Source organism: Sebastes umbrosus, chromosome 2, assembly GCF_015220745.1.
Source record: "Sebastes umbrosus isolate fSebUmb1 chromosome 2, fSebUmb1.pri, whole genome shotgun sequence".
NCBI classification, from domain to species: Eukaryota; Metazoa; Chordata; class Actinopteri; order Perciformes; family Sebastidae; genus Sebastes; species Sebastes umbrosus.
Window position 1 is genome coordinate 15,317,334 of NC_051270.1, and position 16,459 is coordinate 15,333,792.

General features: G+C 40.7%; 1 protein-coding gene across 3 annotated transcripts in view; it reads right to left on the reverse strand.

Moving 5' to 3' along the window:
- Positions 1 to 16,459, reverse strand: part of LOC119476573 (MAM domain-containing glycosylphosphatidylinositol anchor protein 1) — a 208,556-nt gene that overhangs the window by 42,820 nt on the left and 149,277 nt on the right. For all 3 annotated transcript variants that reach the window (XM_037749976.1, XM_037749968.1, XM_037749961.1), the window contains exons 9-11: positions 15,818 to 16,117; positions 9,187 to 9,453; positions 8,168 to 8,316 (exon numbers count right to left, since the gene is read on the reverse strand). In XM_037749976.1, coding sequence (XP_037605904.1) covers positions 8,168 to 8,316; positions 9,187 to 9,453; positions 15,818 to 16,117 — 716 coding nt within the window. The remainder of the gene's footprint in view (positions 1 to 8,167; positions 8,317 to 9,186; positions 9,454 to 15,817; positions 16,118 to 16,459) is intronic.

The following is a 16,459-nucleotide window of genomic DNA, read 5'->3' on the forward strand; positions in this document are numbered from 1 at the left end:
ACCAAATAAAGCAAGTAATAAGTTAAATTTCCATCCATTTCTGGGAGCCCTTGCTAAATGTGATGACTATCGTGAAAACTGGTATATCAAGTGGTGGAAGACGTCATCAGATCTGGTACTTACGTAAAAGCACCAATACAACAATGTAGAAATAATAGTCCATTACAAGTAAAACGTCCTGCATTAAAATCCTACTTAAGCTAAAGTGCAGAAGTATTATTAGTAAAATATACTTATAGTATCAAAAGTTAAAGTACTTGTTCTGCAGCAAAATGTCCCGTGAGTGCTAAATGATTGTATATTACATTATTAGATTGTTAATGTTAGCTGCTTGTTAACGCAAATATCTAATCAGCCAATCACATGGCAGCAACTCAATGCATTTAGGCATGTAGACATGGACAATATGATCTGCTGAAGTTCAAACAAAGCATTAAAATGGGGAAGAAAGGTGATTTAAGTGACTTTGAAGATGGCATGATCATTGGTGCCAGATGGGCTGGTTTGAGTATTTCAGAAACAAGCTGATCTACTGGGACTTTCAAGCACAACTATCTCTAGTTTTTACAGAGAATGGTCTGAAAAAGAGAAAATATCCAGTGAGCCTTGTTGATGATGGCAGAGATCTGAGGAAAATGGCCGGACTGGTGCGAGCTGATAGAAAGGCAACGGTAACTCAAATAACCAGTCGTTACAACCGAGGTAAGCGGAAGAGCATCTCTGAATGCACGACACGTGGAACCTTGAAGCAGACGGGCTACAGCAGCAGAAGCCCACACCAGGTACCACTCTTGTCAGCTAAGAACAGGAAAGTTAGAGGCTACAATTGGCACGGGCTCTCCAAAATTGGACATTGAATATTGGAAAAACGTTGCCTGGCGGTAGCAGTGTAATGGTGTGGGGGATATTTTCTTGGCACATTTTGGGCCCCTTTAGTAAATGCTACGGCCTAACTGAGTAATGTCGCTGACCATGTCAATCCCTTCATGACCACAGTGTACCATCGCCTACTTCCAGCAGGATAACACGTCATGTCGCAAAGCTCAAATCATCTCAAATTGGTTTCTTGAACGTGACAATGAATTCACTGTACTCAGATGGCCTCCACAGTCACCAGATCTCAATCCAACAGAGCACTTTTGGGATGTGGTGGAATGGGAGATTCACATCACGGACGTACAGCCGACAAATCTGAAACAACGGCGTGAAGCTATCACGTCAATATGGAGCAAAATTTCCTTGTTTCATTTTCCTTGCTCTTCTTGTTCAAGCTATGCCACGAAGAATTAAGGCATTAAACATGAAATGGATATAGTCAAGTAAAGTACCTCAAAATTGTACTTCAGTAGAGTTGATGAGTAAAAGTAGTTATTCACCACCACTGGGTATATTACATCACTCCTGCTGGAATCAACCTTGCATTAACCACATAATGAAAAAGTGCAAATGGCCATTTGTATTAAAAGCTAAAAGGCAGTGGAAGGAAGCAGAGTGGAAAGTTCTGGATGATGCAACCCCAGTAGTTCCTAGTGCTGTCGGTGGTGGTAATAATCCTATTTGATTAATACAGAACTACTAAAGTACCACTTGTATCGATTTTCTTACTGAATCTGATAAAATTGGAGTTTCTGAGTGCCTCTTTCATTGATGGTACCTTGCTCAGCACGTTTTTCATTGTTGTCACACACACACACACTAATACTGAAGGCTTCCAGTGGATCTGCATTGTAAGAGATTTGTTCAGATATTTGCTCAGTTTCCACTGACTACATTAACTCATACATTATTATACAGTCTTTAATATTTTGCATGATAGCAGCTACATAATAATACAATGTATTGTGCCCTTTTAACACCCATTTACACTCACATTCATCCATACAAACATTTACACACTGCTCATACAGCATATGCATAATTATGTGAAATATAGCAGGAAAGAAAAGCTACGCTCATGTAATATGCATAGAGTGTGTGTTAGCAGGGAGAGACGCGTTAATAATGCTGAGGAGTCGGAGCTTTAGAAGTAAGTAGAATGTGCTTCTTCACGAGTGGACATTATCCGTGTACACACACACATGCACACACACTCGTTTTGGTCGTGGTTACAGTGGGTGGGATATAGACGATAGAAAAAAAATGAACCAGACTAAAAGCATGCACAAACACACACTGGATCAATGAGATGCTGAAGTGTGACTCAGTGGAGTTCAGCTGCTCCCACAGTGCAGGTAAAAGACTCCGTCTCCCTGTCTCTGTCTGCTTTCCTCACTAGGTCAGTGGACAACATGTGTGTGTTTCCAGGTGTGTGTTTGTGTGTGCCTAAGTGACAGGGAAAGGGCGAGTGGAGAAAGATATACAGCGTGTGGAGAAAGGACCAACAGAAGGAGACAGTCAAAAGTGACCGGAGTGAGTGACTGACATATTTAAAGAGGCAGAGAGGTGGTTGGTTGATGGACTGATATGGAAGTCCATTACCTCTCTTGACGTGTGTGTGTGTGTGTGTGTACCTCACGCTTTCAGGAAGCCAGTGTTTTCAGCTGTGTCTCCATTAGGTTGTCAACAAAGAGACAACAAGGCAAAGAATGTGTGAAAGAGGGTGAGAGCGAAGGAGCAGTCACGAGATAGAAACACAAACACGTGTGTGTGTGTGTTTAATGTGTGAGAGAAATTAGGACTGACAGCGTGAGAGGAGGCGGTCTCTTCAAACACTAGGGAGTGTGAGGTTAATTTTTCTATTTTCCTCTATTAATGGATCTCTTTTATGACTGATCCAGCAGTTCACTGATATTGTGTGCACTGTGTCTGTATGTTTGAGTATCTCACTTTGTGGTCTTGTGTGTGAATACACAAGTCTATCTGCATAGTCGGGGTGGGTTATGTACATACATTATTCATACATTTGATTTAATGTACATCTCTAATTCGTCATGAATATTCTTAATTTCTCATATATATGATAATGGGGATGTGTGTTTGCACAGGAGTGTTTGTGTGACTGTGTCTCAGTGCAGAAAGAACCTGGGTGTAGTTAAGATCGGAGGCCAGGTCAGCTGCTAGCCACACTACCTCAGTGATACACACAATACACAACTCCATAGCTGCAGGCAGACGAGTGGTCGATAAAGAGATGAGATGGAAAAGATTGAGAGATGGGAGGAGAAAGGTGTGAAGAAGGAGAAAAAAGCAATAAGGAAGGCATGATACAGAAGAAGAAGAAGAATACACTGTAGGAGCAGTGAGAAATTTGGGATTAAAAGAAAAATGGATACTCGGCATGGTAGTGTCTCTGCAGTATACGTGTACATTATGGTACATGGTGTGTGTGCGTAAGGTTTATATTATATGTCTGCATCGGGATAGTCATAATTTCAAAGGCACTATATTGTAACATACTGTGTATTAACACACTCACATAACCATACTGTAAGCACCAGATTCACATGGAGCAAACTCTGATGAGGAAATTCCAAAACATTAACCACAATTTATACTCGTAAAATTATGACGTAAAACTTAATTTTTATACTATACTATATACAAATGCTGTAGGTACGCAAGTCGAATTTTATAAGCGGTGAGAATGCATTCAGAATGATTGGTTATGAGGCTCGAAGGCGTAGACATAAACAACATTGTGCTTATCCAAGGGCTTTATGAATCTGCTTCATAAACGTACAGAGGCGAAAAGGAGAGAATTAGGATATACGTAGATGGCAAGAAAACAACAGAAAGAACTGTTGAGTTCGGAGTTCAGTAAGAGCTGAGTTGAACACGAGCACACACATAGACACACTCCCAGACACTGTGCGTCCGTAGCTAACGGCGGTCAAACTCACACCAATGATGCCGCCCACTCCTAACTTCCTTCCCCTCTTTGTTCATAAAATTATCAGACGGCAGATTTATTATTGACGACTGCACACTTTTTCTTTTCAAGCAGCTGCCTTTGAACTGATACACTGAAGCTACCTGATCCACTGGTTTTTGTGATTGTCTAAGGACGGGTTACTCAAACCTGCAGTAGTAAACATTCCATAATAACCTTTCAGCATATTGTAGTTCAAATGTTCTGAGAGATAACTAGACTTTAAAAAATCGAGCTCATGACGGGAGACTTTGGCCAATCACAGGTCATTTCAGAGAGAGAGAGCATTCAAATTGGTTGTTCATTCAACGGAGGCAGCTGTCAATCACTCGCAAACTCCGATGAAACGGTCAAACTAGGCAGAAAGTTTGCTCCGGCTGCTGGGCGGTGCTTGGTATTTCCTCAACTGATCTCAACATGGCTGCCGGGTCACAAACTTTCTCATTTTACGTCTAAACAGTGCACTACAAGATGTTTCTGAAAACATTTGAGGAGAGAAATAGGCATTACAGTAACAGAATATTGATTCATATTTGATCAGCGCTGCCTAGTTTGACCGTTTGATCAGAGTTTGCGTGTGATTGACAGCTGCTCAGAAACGGCAGGCTCCAGCTCGGCTCTGATTGGTTGTTTTCCTCCGGTCTGTGAAATCTTGCAGATGCCATTAGGAGCACCGGAGGACGCCGGCTGACACAGAGGCATATGATTTTTTTCCGATTACCTGTCTCATGTACTACTGTCAGGATATAGTGACCACTTTAAAAAAATATTTCTTTTTAATCATATTTGCTCCAACTCTACCCACTGCTGCTTTAAATGTCCTCTTCTATATACACAACGTTCCCTGTGTACAGGGTTGTGTATATGTGAACAAATCTGTAGCTGTTTTTTTACAGCAGAATTTTCCACCCTAAATGTGACCCTCCTAAATTGCGTAAATGTTAATGCAGCATGATATTAACACGATACTCCCCTTAATGCATACGCATGAGAGACATGCACTGCATTAATTAATAAGGTGCGAATCTGAAGACAGACACTTCCTATTCCAGTGCGCCTATATAAAAGAAAGTGTCTGAAATGAGCTTCAAAAGGCTTAGAAAATCTGTCTCTCTTGTTGCAAAAAAGTAAAATCCTCACATGTTAATTATCTCTCATGAATCAAAGTACTCATTTAAGAAACCAGAAAAGGGGTGCAAGGACAGCTTGATGAAACAAGGAGGGCCTGTCAACTCTCAGAGAAACCCCCTGCAGGCAGAACGAAACTAAATTGAGAAGTGTAAATGGGGATTTCACAGCCTACAACACACACACAGAAATAGACATAGGCTATACACACAGCTAAATACATAGCATTAGAGGTCATAAATACATATATACAGGTACAAAGCCTCATAAATATACACAAACTCACATTACAAGCACACCAACTTGCACAGCAACAAAAAGCAAATGGACACACTTAATGCATGTGAGCAGAAGTTATGGGCGAGTGCTCAGCCCTTCAGTACAGTGAAGAGCACTGATGAACTGATCTGAGTCCTCTTTTATTCCCATCTGCGTCTGCATGTCTCCCCCGAGACCCCCTACATCATTTTGTATGTGCTAAAAAGATAGAGTGTCAAGGCGTTAAGAGGATGAGCTGGAGAGAGTGTTGCAGGAATAGATGGGTTGTGAAATTGAGACGGTATTACATTTGAATGTTCTCGTACTCTATTTAATAGTCGAGAGGACCAGTGAGATTCGCTGTTTTTCTTTAATTTGCATCTTATTTCTCTCTTTCGCACCCTTTCATTCACGTCCTTGCTCAGTCTCACCCTCTCTGCTTTTCTTTTTTCTATCCTGTCTCATTTTTTTGCCACTCTCTAATGCACACGTAAAAATATGCAGGTAGAAACCTTGAAATTTAATTAAAGTTTAACAACATTTAAGAAGTCCTAACTGCCACTTTATGCAACTCATTATTTTAACACTGTCAGCATAACAACTCGCAGTGACTATTTATCAGCGCTATTTCCGTTGCCACGGTTCACCCAACATTAAATGTCATTAAGTCTGCACTTATAACACAATACCTCAGAGCTGGAAAGAACTGAAAGGGGAGAGGGAAAGCAAGAGAGAGAGAGAGAGAGAGAAAGAGAGAGAGAGAGAGAGCGAGAGGAGCACAAGTGGAAGCAAGGAAGACTGAGAGACGGCAAAGAAACAGGATGAACTGGACGAGATGCTGTGTGTGAAAGACATTTGTCGACAGGCAGAGGACAAAAGGAGAGGGGACAAGAGCGAGGTAGAGCGAAAGTTTTCAGAGAGCTGAGGCATGCAATCAAATGTGCATCTTAGGAAGGCCAGTGCTCATTTTCTGTCTCCCTGTAGAGTCTTACTTAATGAGGTAAGCAGCCAAGTCTTAAAGTAGGAGGGGAATTAGCTATTCATCCGCACAAAAGCAAGCTGGCAGACCCTGCATTCCCTCTGTTTCAGTGTCTCTCTCACACACATACACACACATCTAACCCCAGCCAGTTGTGTATAATTCACTATTATCCTTCCTGTCTTCTGACTCAAGGCCAGTAATCTATGAATAGATGTTCGAAACAAAACAAGAGGGTGGCCTGAGGTTGCTCTCCGATTGTGGACAAAGGTTTCCAACTTCATTCAGGGGCCGGCTCAGAGGGCTCCAAAACTGTTTACAGGGTTATACGACTTTTGTTGGTTGGGGTAAGCAGTAAAGCCTACGAGTTTCTGGAAGATAAAAACCTAAAAATAGGTCATAATATTGGACATTCAATAAATGAGCTAACATTATCAACAAAAAAGAAGAGGTGAAGAGGTTACAGTGTTCTTATTTTAAAGATGTCTATGTGTTGTGTTTCCGAGACTCTACTCGACTGAAATGAGCATGCTTACCAGCCCGTCCTGTCTTGTAATACCGCTTGTACCTCAAAAGGTGATAGTGAGTCACTGTAGCGTCCAGTCTGCCCTCAGTCCAACATGAGAGGATGAAGAAGTAGAGCTGCCCCGAGGGCTGTTCAATCATGTTGAAGGTACAGGGTCTATTGTTCGTTTTAATAGTTTGTTTAATGGATTAAATATAAAGTGGCAGAAACTAGAAAACAACTTGAAGATGAGGATGAAACAATATTCGTTTCATCCTCTCCGTTGCCAGGAGATTACTTCATTGATAGGAGAGTGGGCAACAGCCTTCGGTGGAGACAGACCTTCAGTTAGCAGTTAGCTTGAATTTAGCCCGCAAGATCAAAAAACATTCTGTTTCTGCCGTTACACAGGTTAAACCCAGCACTCCACCAGCCCGCTGGGACTTCTGGCGTTGGGGTTTGTGCTGGCCAAATTCGAGTTGCTACACAACCGCTAACTGAAGGTCTGTCACACAGAGCTGCCAACCGCTCTCCTTCCGGAGAAGTAGTCTCTTGGCATCAGGGAGGAAAATACAAGTCGTTTTCTGCCACTTTGGATTTAATCCAATAAACAAACTATCAAACTGTACACGGTTCGTACAACCTCCAGTTAGTGGCACAGTAAACACAATATAGGCCAACGCCACACGTGAAGATTATAAGATAGCAGCGTTATTTTGACTGGTAAATTTAGATTGTATGGACGCAGTAGTAGAGGTGAAATGCTGCCCCCTATTTGTTTGAGCATGTACTGTAGCCATGTGCTACACATTGCACCTTTAAAGTGAATGTAATTGTTGAGGTCTAAGTAAGATTCATTTCGTTGTTTATGTTAATTCTAAATTTAAGTTTGTGACTGCAAGACTAATTGAACACCCCTCACAGGGTTGTGAAAATGAAGTCACGTCAATGCAAAGTTAATCATTTGAGGACATATAAAACATGAAAATACTCAACTGTCTCTGGGCTGAATTCTGGCTGAAATTGCATCAGAATGATCTGTTTATTTAAAGAAACTGGGTTATTTTTCAGTAAAAACTGGAAATGATGAGCCTCACAAATGGAGGAGAGGAGAGGAGAGGAGAGGAGAGGAGAGGAGAGGAGAGGAGAGGAAAGGAGAGGAGAAGTGCCTGTGACGTTGTTGTAATTCAGTGCAGGTCTCTATTGATCGACTACACACGCCTGACTCTCCCCGAGCTCATAAAGCCTCATGTTTACTTAGCATACACACTTCACTATATACCTGCCTGTTCAGACCAAGAACAGTACATGAAAGTGGTGTATGCATACATATGTACAATACTCCTGTGTGCATGTCTACCTGAGCTTTCACAGGCTTGGTTTGGGCGTAGAAAGTATACTTGTAAGTATTTGTGCAGTATTACTTTACCTTTCGCACATTAACCCAGTAGCCTATGATACGAGCCGTGGCCTCGGGATCTCTCTGTGTCCACTGCAGGTTGTAGGAATAGTTGTTTCCTTTTAGAATTCGCACTGGATTTGGTGTGTCGAAGTAGAACTCGGCATTGTAGGGTTGTGCTGTGGGAAAGGGGGAAGAGAGACAAAGAGCAAAATGTCAGAGATAACTGCCTCATGTTGAATATGACTATAAGACTGATGGATTGATGAATAGTAGATAGACAAATAGGTAAATTCTTTTACACAAATAGATAAAAAGGCAGTCGGGCTGATGCTAGAACCATCCGTATGAACGTATTTGTTCTTAAGTGGCTTGTACGAGTGATTTGGGAGAACTTGCCGCGTTTTCTCGCATTTTGAATTTTCTCTTGGGAATGAACACAATTTACGAGCGGTCCGTACCTGTCATAGGAATCATGTGCTAGTCCGCTGTTATCCAAACCTAAGTTTTTCGCTAATGGATTCTATATTTCATTACTTTGAAGCAATTTTGAGTTTGAAAATCCTATATAAATTACATTTCATAATTATGTTGACATTATCCTGTCTGACTCCGCAAATTAAATCAATGGGGTAGGAAGCGTAGCCTTATATGGTATCATTGGGGCGTTAATTATATATATTATATAATTATGCGATAATTCACAATTCTCATCACCGCTCGCTCATTTACTCAAAGGTGACATTCATCATGTTTACGCAAGTCATTTACACTCATTATCTGAAGTTTAGAGCGTTTCCTGAATCTGACGTGGCACACTCATACGAGCCAGCAGTACGAAAAAAGTAAGAGAACGTTTGAAGGGGGTAATATGTAAGCGAAACACATCCCAATACTAGACTAGACCTCTCTACGTTGTACACATTACATTCCCTCTACATTATTTTATGTGAACCCCTAACCTTAAAGTTCAAACTGCGTCTATGGTTGAGATAAGAACACAAAAATGCTCTTGCATGAGGCCCATTGTCTCGTGTCTGTTCACTCACCAGAGACATTAAATGTGCATGTTGATGTCCCTGCACTATTGCTGACTCGGCACTCATACGAGCCGTTGTTGGTGGGTTCCAGTTTAAACTTCAGCTCCGGCGTCTCCTTCAGGTCTGGCATGGGCATGCGGATGATGTCGCCGTTACGGAACCAGCGGATGTCTGTTAGGCGCGGCGGGTTTGACCGCATGATCGTACACCTCAGGGTCATCATCTGATAGTTCCTAGAACGCGCATCCTGGAAGACTGGGTCCAGTATGGGAGGATCTGCGGAGACAACAGATCATGTAATTTGTAACTGGTTTTCAGCACATAATCCATTTTGTAATCACTGCACCTTTTTCCCCATATGCTCATATACACTGACTGTGCAAAATATTTGGGACACTTACTTTGTGATTAAGCATAGTGATGAGGTGTACCCATGTAAAACCCATTACCCCTAATCGTTTTCCATTTTAAAATCTATTTCCATCATAAAGGGCGAGATGGAGATAAACTGAAGCAGAACAGCTTGAGAAGGATATTTCAGCTTAAAGATGTGGACAATGGAAAATGGACTTTAACAGTGTACATACATCACCACCATCCATGTCTAATTTTCCCTGCATTATCTATTTTGTTCTCTGCAGTGTAAATTTCCTCACAGCATCAGAAAACATTAGTTTTGACAAATAATCTGACACAGAGCAACTGTTATTGCCACAAGGGATGAGGCATTTCTACGAGGCACAGTCCCATCCCTGCTGCTGCTAACCTTATCCTAACCAGCTGTAATTAACCTGTCAGAAGCGATGTGTGGCTCTGCGGTTAATGACTGACTAGCTGTTGTTGCCCTGGGGTCAGCCAGGACACAAGACGGCCAAATGACTCTGCCACAAATCACCAGCCAGCTAGTTCACCCCTGGCTAATCATGTAGATAATAGACACGAGGCTAATGGGTGGTATTGCCGTACTAACAGTGATGAGATCTGGTGTTAAGGCCCCTAGAGGTGAGGCAGCATGACTAGAGCCCCTTATGAATCAAGTTTATCAGACACAGATGTGTAATTATAGTCTAATCTGTGTTATGCCTGTAATTTAGATGGACAGCGCCACGGATGAGCTACTGTACAGTCAGGAGGAGAGCAAGAAACAGAGACAGACGGAAAGATAACATAAGGAGTAGGGGAGAACACGGAAATTCAGTGACTGAGAACATAATATTAAGCATCCCGGGAGTAATGAAAGTAATAATAGAAAGACATTCAAAGAGGAGCAATATCACAGTGATCTGATGACAAAGTATTTTGATGTTCACACAACTGAATTCCTGGTTACTGAACTGCTCAGTATTGATAGCTTTAAAAATAAACGTACATCCTATGAATTGATATCAATGTAATCAGTTATTTTATGTAATTCATTGGATTTTTCTCTTTTTTTTTTAATATTTTGTAATTATTTTTTCTCCTTCATGGATTTTTATTTTATTTGATCCTTATTTTATTTCTTTTGGTATGCTCTGTAACTATATACTTTCTTAAAATGCAAATAATAATAAAAATAAATAATAATAAAAATAAACTTAAAACCTACCTATTTGTCTAGGCTTTTTATCAGTATTTTTTATGGCCATCATTTTTTTAAAATTAGTATTTTTTATTTATTTCATCGTATTCTTGTCTTTAAATGTGTTATCGCCTTTATTTTTATTTTGTATTGTCAAATATGCATCTCAGCCTTTTTATTTCACATTAGTCTCAAATTATTTTACTGTTTGCATTTGTTTTGTCTTATCAGTTTGTCAGTCATCTTTAAATCCCTTTGAACTGCACTAAATTGTATAAGAGATGCAATACAAATATAGTTTAATTGATTGATAATCATCCTTTTATTATTCTATACTCTTTTTAGGAGACAACAATAACAGTATGGCTTCCACATTTTTACATAGTTTAAGTTAATAAAAACCCAACAACTGTTACGGATAACATAGTTAACACTGCAGAGATTGAGTCTTATTTTGAAATCTAAAGCTCACCTATTCTCTCTGTGAGTAAAACTTTTACTGTTTATTTATTTTGTGCTATAGGTACAGGTACACACTGCCAAACCAAATCCTTGTTTGGAAGTTTGGTTTACCATTCTGTGCTTGCACTCCAGTCAGAGCAACAGGAGTACGCACCTGAATGCTAAAAAGACTGGAAACCACCTTAACATTTGACTTTTCAGCTTCTGTGTTGCTTTAAGTCTAGACTGCCAACATGTGGATGCAACATGCATACATACATACTTCCCACTTTCTCAGTTTTATAATCTAAATGGTCATTTACAGCTGTGTGTCCAGTCGTTACTAGGTCTTCTGATCTCTTGAAATGACTATGTTGACTACAATTCCTGCAGCCACAACAGAGCCATGTGATAGAGCTGAGGAATCGGTGAGCGGTCAAAGGTCATACTGCAATCCTATGGACTAATTAGTGTGTGGTCACATACCTTGCTTCTGCTTATAGACACACATATGCATACTGATGGCTATCTGACTTTGGAAACCGGCGGCAAGGGTAAAGAAAAGCAGGCAAACTGCGATGGTGATAGAAGTAGGGAGGAGGGAGGGAACAAGGAGGAGGTGTGTTGTGAGCTGGTTTGTGAGCAGTTTATAAATCAATTTCATCCCCAGTAGAATCTGGTAGACAAGTTATTACAATCCCCTTACCTGACCTAAAGTATTCATTTTTAATAATTATGTAAGTTTCTTAGCAGTAGGTTTCACTTTTCAAGTCATGGGGCTACTTCAATTTCTAACCCAACTTTTTAAATTCTCTGGAGCATTGTTTTTGTATTTATTTGCTACTCATTTGGGACTCAAAGCAACACACTGCAATGTTTCATAGTCAGAAGGCCATAATACATGTAAACACACCATCGCTATCTGTCTTATCGAATGCAAAATGGATTACATCCGGGAATGCAACACTGACCAAGCCAAACATTTACAATACGCAAAGAGAAAATCAATTTACATGAGGCTGAGAGAGAGGGATGAGGTGAAACGGGGGAGAAAGTTGGGATGAAGGGGAGAGAGAGAAACAGCTCTTAAAGAAGAAGACAATGAGGAAGACAAATGAGAGGGAAAGTGTGGTGTGAAAGTGAGAGAAGTCGATGATTGAGTATGGGAGGTGGGGAGAGAGTGAGAGAATGCAGGATGCAGAAAGGGAATGACAAGACAGAGAGAGGTCGTCTCTCATGGCCAGCGGTTAGCTGATTGATGATGATGAGAATGGCAATGAGGAAGAACAGCCACCTCTCTTGGAGGGAAAGTGGGCAAGTAAAGAAGGGATACGACGCAAAAAGAGGAAGTGGGGAGAGGCAACGGTGGCAAGAATCTGCGTATCCTCTTAATTGTATCTGCCATAAAAAATGATAGCATCCCTCCCTCACATCGATCAACAGGCTAAATGGAAGGAGGCAAAAACAAACCTGGTAAAATAAATAAAAGTAAAATGGGAGTGGGGCAGTGGGAGAAGAAGAGAGGAAAGATTTGTTTTTACACACTTTTGCTGGCTGTAGCTAAACACTTATATCTCCTCTTTTATGGTGTTTCTCTATCTGCCAATCTGTTTCTCTTTTCCATCTTTCTAACCTCCCAATCGCCGTTTTTTTTAGCACCTTGCCATCCCTAACCCCGTTTCTCTCTCTCTCTCTCTCTCTCTCTCTCTCTCTCTCTCTCTCTCTCTCGGCCCTGCTCATGTATCTGTCTCATCTCTCTGTATCTTTCTCTGTCCAGAGTGGGGAGGCCACCTGGTCCATTAATCAGACTTGGCCGGTGTGGACAGCAGAGCTCACAGAGTGCTGCCCTTCCGCCCCGCCTGCATTAGCGAGCCCTGTAAATCCTTCTTGAAGACGAGACGAGAGGAGACTGAATTGGGTGTGTTTTCATCAATTATGTCAGAGTGGGAAATTGGTCCTACTGGGCCAAGTGCTCTCAGACAAACACATAGTTGATTCTGCTTTCGAGCAAAGATTTTTCTTAAAATTCAAGAAAAAACCAACAGTGGCTGATTTTGTCTCTATCCACGTAAATACACAGGTCATTCTCTTGCAGTTTTGATTGATTGGCAACGCATAAATGCAGCTACAGCAGCAATGACTCTGGCCCCTTACAAATGTGAGCATATTCAAATATGTGAAGGGATATAGGCCCAGGGTCTAAAATGTATTTATATTTATCCAGATAGGTTGACTTTCCTTTAGAAATTTGATAAAATGCATTTACAAATGCCCCGGCATTTCATTTTTCCTCTCCTTTTGAGTCATTAGTGGTTTTATGTGTTTTAGATGTACTGCTCTCTTTTTATATCCTCATGTTTCTCTAATATCCGATACATTTCATCACTTTAACTAATGGTAGCCTTTCAACTTGGCCTTGTACACAGGGCACAAGGGAGGGTGCTGAAAGGGTTGAATTTCATACTGAATTTCTGTTAACATAAATTTACAGAATTAAACCGAACACTTACCAATGCAATGATACACAAGAACACAGGCTTCAGCCCATACAGTACATTAGTGACTCTTTAAACTAATGAATAATTAAGTGTATGATTAAACTCCGCTACAAATCTGGTTGTTGTTTATTTCTAAGTTATTAAAAACTAAGGGTGGACACAGACAACAGCAGAGAGATGTCCTTCAGATCCTCAAAACTAATGGAGCTTCTTGGAGGAATGCCCAAAACAACTTCAATACTTGAATTTTGGTGCTCTTCATTTTTCAGAATAAGATGAGGATGCCAGGGTGAAGCTCACACTTAACCAATTATCCTCCGTCAGGGTCATTTTCTGTAGGTTATTATGTTGGATTCTACCCATTGGTTACAATACGCTAGATGATAGAAGTGGAAGTGTATTGCTATGCAAATGTACGCCGTTTTTCTGGAAGCAAAAGCAATGGGATTTTGTTATAAAATACATGTTATAATCACAGATTGTAAATAAGAAGTGGACGTAGTCAACGTGACGTCACCCATTGGTTTGTGGACTGCTGTTTTGAAGCCTCAAGTTCGGCATTTTGGCTGTTGCCATCTTTTTTTACACGAGAGGAAGAAGTACAACCGAACACCGAACAAGACATTTTTAGGTGACCGAAAAGGTTATAATTAACTTTCCTGTACTGAAAACACACTGTGAAAGGGTTCAAGTTTTAAGACTAAAAAATGGACAACTCCCAGACCGGACAACGTCGTGGTAACGACCTGCCAATCACAAAGTAGCCACACCCTAAAGCATACCCTGCTTTATGGTCTATTTGACTCTAAATGGGACCATAATTTACTAAATGAACATCATGCTGTATTGAAGAAGACTTGAAACTAGAGATTGAGACCATAAACTCATGTTTACAATGTTTACAGGGGTAATGAATCAAGTGAGAAGTAGGGTCATTTTCTCATAGACTTCTATACAATCAGACTTCTTTTTGCAACCAGAGGAGTCGCCCCCTGCTGGCTGTTAGAAAGAATGCAGGTTTAAGGCACTTCAGCATTGGCTTCACTTCTCAGACCTGGAGGTTACCCAATGGTTATAATGTTATAAATAGCAATAGAGAGTTGGAAAGTGCTTAAAACAAGCAACTGCACGGCATGCTCATGAAGCTTTGGGTGACTTTGTATGGTTTGAGATAAATAAGGATGCTTAAAGTATGTTCATATAAGTTGATAGTTTCCAGGAAAATCTAAATCACATTTGTCTCAATAGTCAGAAGTGCCATTGCTTGGCACCGGTGAGTGCCGGCACAATTCAAACATTGTAGAAGTAAGTAAAAGTAGGTAACCTCATGGGAAGGGAGAAGGTATTGAAGTGATGTGTAACTTTAGCAAGACAGATCCAACTCCTTCCTCAAAGCCCGTCCTCCGGGAGATTTATAATAACAGTCCCCAATGGAGTGCTCACAAAGGGGAAGGGGTAGGTTTAGAGAAAACAGCCTTTAAGCCATAGAGGTGTGTCCTCATTTCCTTTTACTCCACCTTTTTAACACTCTTTACATTACCATACATTTCCTTATCTGTCTTTAGGGTACACAGTTTTGAGCAAAGTGTGAAGATTATGCTATTATTGAGTGTGGGGCGAAAGAAAAGTGCAGTGTTTTAATGGTATCTGATATTACCATAGCAACAAAGACAGTTTTTATGCCCTATGGGGGTCTACGAAAATAACTGTATTTAAAGACTCAACTTCTGTCACACGGAGCTTTTATACTTTCTTTGAGATGAATGCCTACCCAATATTTTCTCTCTACTGGTACTACCAATGTTATTGTTAATATCCTCTATACGTTTTACTAATTTATTTTACAATTTGCTACTGCATATCTTCTAGTTCTGAAGTTCTGTTTGGTGTATTGCAGACATTTCTAATACTATTGCTGTTTGCTGCTAACCCAGGGATCATTAAACTGTCATATTATCCTGCCTTATCTTAGTAGTAGACAAGATGCAGCAATGTTTGAAAGCAATTGTAACCAAACTGCACTGCAAGAGAAAGCACACATGCTCTTAACAAGTAACCCTGCCCTTCTGCTGCTTGATCTAAACAATGGTGTTACATGTTGTTGTAGTTCTTGGGTGAACATAATCTGATCCGCACTTACACTGTACATTGAGTTGGACCTGTGCCTCCCTGCGTTTGATGTTGAGCCCGTTATATGGAGCAGTCTGGCACCTGTACGCCCCCATCATGTCCCGGCTGACGTTCTTTAGTCTCAAGCGGCCGTCGGGCGTCTCCATCATGGTCCTCCCTGACGGCATCAGCAGGTCCTTTTCTATCCGTGACCAGAGTATGGGCGGACGTGGTTTGCCGTCTACCACCAGGCACACCAGGTCAACGTTACCTCCCTCTCGCACACTGACCACCTGACCTCCTGGCGGAACCGACAGCACTGGAGGAGAGACTGGAGGGAAAGAAAGAAGGAAAGGAATAGTAAGAAAAGTGGATGGAAACAAAAATAATAAATAAAGTATTTGAAAAGTGAGGCTTTTTTACGCTGATACAAACTGCTGCAATAAACGAAACAATCATCATACAATTTCCGTTACAATAGTGGCTTCACAAAACAGCCAAAGAAAAATCGAACGTAGCTTATAAGTATCTACTAAAAAGTTATATAGATAAGAATAATACCATTTCATAATAAACAATATACAACATAAACAAGTACATTACAATGGAAAAGAAGGCGTATATGTTATTATATAATTCTGGAAGAGGGCATGACTTAAAAATTACAGATGGT